This window comes from Lycium ferocissimum, chromosome 2 (genome assembly GCF_029784015.1).
Source record: "Lycium ferocissimum isolate CSIRO_LF1 chromosome 2, AGI_CSIRO_Lferr_CH_V1, whole genome shotgun sequence".
In the NCBI taxonomy this organism is placed as follows: Eukaryota; Viridiplantae; Streptophyta; class Magnoliopsida; order Solanales; family Solanaceae; genus Lycium; species Lycium ferocissimum.
The window spans coordinates 49,320,523-49,325,651 of NC_081343.1; the positions used below are offsets into that span (position 1 = coordinate 49,320,523).

A 5,129-nucleotide genomic window follows, 5' to 3' on the forward strand; every position below is an offset into this window, starting at 1 on the left:
TTTAAAAGATTGTAAGCCCTTTGCATTTCATATAGAATCCTCTGCACAATGAGATGTTCATAATTAACAAAATGAATTTTGTCAATACCCTAGCAAGGAATGAGCTAGTTAATCTTTCGGAACATCAATCTCTATATTACACAATAAATGACGTCGACTATACATACTTTTTCTATTAAACGAGAAAAAACTAGATCCCTTAAAAAAAAAAATATTACATGAAAGCTCATTGTGTCCATTCATAGTCTGTGGTAGTTGTCGTGAGCTCCATTCTTGATGCATGCATAGACGTCCAGTGGCTAACAAATGAATATTCCCAACAAAGGAAAATAACTGCTATGTATTGCCTTTTTTAATTTTTTCCTTTGCTGTTGGAATTTGGACTTACTATTTGTATCCTTCTTTGTGATTCTACCAGCTTAAAGAGAAGACTTGCCAATGTATATACAGCCAAGTACTCCGCTTTAACCTTCATGTTATCTTCATCTCATTAAAAGCCAGCAAAAATATGCAAACATCATCATCCAGTTGGCCAAGCTTTGATATCCCACTTGTTTCACCTGTTTGAAAATAATATGTACAATAACAACACCACATCAATCCAAAAAAAAAAAAAAAACTTATATCAGTTAATTTACTGTATGACTATTTATATCAATTCACTTTAATCACTAAAAACCCAAGAATTACTGGCGAACAACTTTTGTCACTAAATAGCAAGAACTTGTCGCCAGTCCTATCAATTATCAAAAAATCCTGATAGCTATGAGTTATTTAGCGACAAACTTACGATGAATTTCGTAGTTAATCTTTTTTTTTTTTTTTTTTTGGTAGTGAATTATATATGCTTAATTACATCTTACCTTTAGTTGAGTTTATTCCTAATTAGGCAAATAAGAAAAAAGTTTACAAACAAAGTAATTAAAAGTCTATGTTTTTACCATAGGAGGGGCAGATGAAGCAAGGGAAATGGAAGCTGATGATGGCTCTGTAGTAGTAGAAGTAGTAGACAATAACCCCACATTATAAGCCATGGTTCCATCAGGTTGAAACAAGCCATAATTCCTCTCTGAAGTTGGCCCTGGTTTCATGTCTTCATTAAACAAAGCAAACACATAAATATCTAATCTCACATTAGGTCTCAAAGGGGTCCCTTCATTAAGCAATTGCCTCCTAAAAATGTTCCTATTGTAAATTGCTGCATTTTGTAGTGTGGCACCAATTTCATTAGAGTCGCCTTTTGAAGGCCATCCGGTCTCAGAAATTTTAACTTCTAGCCCATTAAAACCCATTCTTGCAATTGCAAATATAGCCGCATCCACCTGTGCATACAACATGTTGTCGTAGTGTAGCTTTGTGTATGGATCAACCATCCCTTGATTGGAATTGAATAGCACGTAGTCTAAGGAAATTTTGGTGGGACTGTCTTTGTATGCAAAATAAGGATATGCATTGATCCAAAAGGGTGATCTTGTTGTGGATAAAAATTGCAAGAATTGTTGCATGATCCCATTAAGGTCAGTCCTAAAACTACCAGCTGAAGGAGGGTAAGAATTGGCTAAAACTGCAAGTGAATTAGGGGAAGAGACTTGAATGGATTGACTAAGTCCTGTTTTAACAAGTGCTGCATGGATGTTAACCATGGCTGGCACAAGATATGTCATTAAAGACGTGTCTCCGTCAGTGAAGATCTCGTTGCCCACTGCGATGCCCGTGATGTTTGTGGCCGGAAAATAGGGCCTAATGTGGCTAGTTACCCATTGAAGGGCTTGTTGTTGGTCACATAATGTAGCTAGCATTTGATTCTCCACTGTCACAATTAACTCTATGTTGGAGTTGGCAAATGTTGTCAACACTTGAGGGTTTGTGTCATAGATTCTTGTCTTTGTTATCTTGAGAGCACGCAAAAGTTGAAGGACTTTATCTGGTGGTGGTAAATTGTTTGCAACTTGACCATAATTAATCCCAAGTGATTCTACTCCTCTAATATTGTTCAAACCTGTTGCACATAATTCAGAATATTAATCTTAGTAATCATAATGGCATTTAAAAACAAAAATTCCACACTATTAAAGAACGCGAATCTCCGATGGATGTTGGCCCTCGAAATGATATCAGAGACGTTTATGAAGAGCCAATTTCTGACGGAGCAGTGTAATTTAAACCATCTTGGAAAGGAAAAAATGACGGTACATTACCTAATAAAATTAGGAGAAAGAATATTGAAAGAATTTGCCACAATGAAGTTCTTGATCTCAAAGGGGCATCCATGTATACAAGTAAAGTACTCTAACTTGAATAAACAAATATGGATTCTTGATTGATGTTTCTTAGAAGAGAAGAGAGAGAGAGAGAATTGAGAGGAGAGAAGAAAGAAGTGTGAAGGGAGGTATATATAGGCATCTATGTTTGACAATTCTTTTCTTTACTTGCATGAATTTATTTATGTTTTCTTAGTAGTAATATTTTTTGGAGGGCAAAAAATAAGTTGCTTTTGGCTTCTTATTAATTGTGGACAGGTTTTTGAATGACTTTGTCTCATCATCTTAATTTTCTTCACTCATAGGTTCTTTTGGGTAACCAGTACTTTCATATTTGTTGTCTTTTCAAAGAGGTCACCCTTTAGTCCACTTGACAAGTATACCCCTTTCTTCATGCAAAAGAAAACAGCTACATTGATAATTTGATTATTTTATTTGCCACCAAGTGAGAGGCAATCCCAAATGTTAGGGCTATTTTGGTTGTTTGTTTTAACTATTAAGGAAAAAGTTTGTTTGTCTAATCTCGATGAGGTGGAATCTAGAACTATGGCATATGGTTGGGTATTGAGTCAATTCCTCGAATAGTCGCTCAACTTACGCAAATTATCTAATAAAATTATTTTTTTCCCCATATGATCATTCAAGTTTATACATTTGTCTTATAAAATAATAAAGGCTAAAAGTCACTTTAAAATAAAAGAAAAAGAGTCAAGTAATCCCTTAAGTTTGAATTTTCAATTAAAATAATCCTTGTTCTTTAACATAAAACATAACAATTTTTTAATAATATAAAATAGTATACAATTTTAGTAAAACTCTAACTGTGATATTAAAAATAACGGAACGCACAAAATATTGTGACTGATAACTTTAGAAATGGAAAAAAAAAACTTTTTTCCTTTTATCACTACTAAAAAATAAGAATATGAAATAGCCTATATGTACTCTATTTTCTTGAAAACTTAGGATCGTTCAACAATAAATTAATGTTTTCTATTTATTCATTTTATGAGTAATCTTTATTTTGATAAAATAGTTAAATTAGTTGTTAGTTTCTTCTACGGTAGAAATTATTGCCCGGAAATTCAGAATTAATAAGGAAGACAATGAATTCCTTCAAACAAAAAAACTAGGTTCTATTAGGCAAAAAAAAAAAAATCATATGTAAAAATTAATTATAAAGGGTTTTCGTAAAGAGAAAAAACATAGAAACACATTGAAGGGCATCATCATAATAATATAAATTATTTGACATCACATAAATTGAGGAGATTCTACATAATCATTGTGTACTAAAAAAATTAAAGTTTTCAAATATTATTTTTGTCAATCTTGTAATTATTTGGGTAAAAATTATTTCTCCCTCCAGCCCTGCTAAAAATATTAAATATCTCTCCCAATTTCGAACAATAGTTGTTCCTCCCCTTTATCTCATATCTCTTTTTATTTTTAGACATTATGATTTGTTTCTTTTTTTAAAAAAAAAAATCTATGTTTTGAACTTACCTATAGGACGAACACAATCTAATTAACGAAGTAAGAAAGTGAAAAATAGTTGAATGATCATTATTGTTCGGTGTTAAAAAATAATGAGTGTATTAACTCAAAGTCTAAATTTAAGGGACTACCTTGGCCATTTTTCTTTTATTTTTAAAGTGACTTTTGGCTTGTTACTTTGTAAGGCAAATGAATAAACTTAAATGACCATATGAGGAACAAAAAATAGATACATGACTTTACTAGATAATTTTCTTAAGTTGAGTGACCATATGACTCGTTGGGTATTCTGCATTTCCATAAAAGAGAGTTCCGACATTGAATTTAAATTTTATGCACAAATAATTTTAAAAAAAAATCATATATTGTAACATCCCGTAAATCCGAATTAGGTATGAATGTATGAATCTAGTATAAAGGTGATATTTTAGCTATACGAATCTATTTGGGATGAACCTCAGGTGATAAACAGTCGTTTTGAAGTCAAACCAAAAAGTGAAGTTCTTAAGGCCTTCTAAATTCGTCTAAGTCTAGGACAGAGCTGTACTTATGGCCTGTTTTCGGGTACTTGCGTTAGGAATTTGTGAAAACTTCCTTCTTGAAAGTTGTAGACCTTTGAAATACCTTTCCAACGGTATATTATGGGGGTCAAGGGGACATCTGTACAAAAAGTTATGGCCATTTTACTGAAGGATTACAGTGCAGTTCGTTCACTGATCATGTTATACGAACTTGTTATACGGCCCATATAATTTTATACGAACCGTATAATTCGTCCGTACTTCATGACGCTTCAAATCGACGTTCTGTCCAGCCATGATAAAATATGGTCATATTATACGGACCGTATAACTTTATACGGACCGTATAATACGTCCATATAACTTCCGCCTCACTTTTGTATAAATTCAAGCCTTGAGTTCTTTTATTTCATTATTCACAATTCCAAGCCCTAGCAACAATCCAAAACATCAAGGTAAGTCAATCCAAACCCTTCCAACTCAATTCTAACATATACTCTAATAATCTAAGCAAGAAATCATTCTTTCCTAATCTAGTGGTTTTCAAGAAAACCCATCTCAAGGTTCAAGAATCAAGATTTAGGAAATCTTCTCCAAAATTCAAGTCTTTAATTCAAGATTTTGGAGCAATTAAGGTATGTAGAACTTCCATCCACATGTGGGAATGTCTACGTTCTTCCCCATGCTCCGTTTCTTGATATCCATGAAGTTCAAATCCCAGGGCATTAAACCCAACATATTGGTAGCCCGTATTTATATAGTTGTGTACATGAATTTCGTATCTATATTCGTTATTATATTCCTAATCTTCCATTACGGTTATTAGGAACCCTAGCTTAATCCATGAATC

The 5,129-nt window shown here is 32.9% G+C and overlaps 1 protein-coding gene across 1 annotated transcript; it reads right to left on the reverse strand.

The window, feature by feature from the left end:
• Positions 1 to 2,373, reverse strand: LOC132042420 (glucan endo-1,3-beta-glucosidase 14). Its single transcript, XM_059432966.1, has 3 exons — positions 2,199 to 2,373; positions 942 to 1,999; positions 1 to 560 (listed from the first exon to the last, which is right to left on the reverse strand). The coding sequence occupies exons 1-3, from the start codon at positions 2,269 to 2,271 to the stop codon at positions 483 to 485; spliced, it is 1,209 nt and encodes a 402-aa protein (XP_059288949.1). The 5' UTR covers positions 2,272 to 2,373; the 3' UTR covers positions 1 to 482.
• Positions 2,374 to 5,129: the final 2,756 nt, after the last annotated feature.

Bases quoted from the DNA above. Each gene is read 5' to 3' on its own strand.
- LOC132042420 (XM_059432966.1), bottom strand. From the start codon at position 2,271: ATGGATGCCCCTTTGAGATCAAGAACTTCATTGTGGCAAATTCTTTCA. The intron at 2,000-2,198 runs GTAATGTACCGT...TATGTGCAACAG, and splicing joins CTTTCTCCTAATTTTATTAG to GTTTGAACAATATTAGAGGA. The intron at 561-941 runs GTAAAAACATAG...ATTTTCAAACAG, and splicing joins CTTCATCTGCCCCTCCTATG to GTGAAACAAGTGGGATATCA.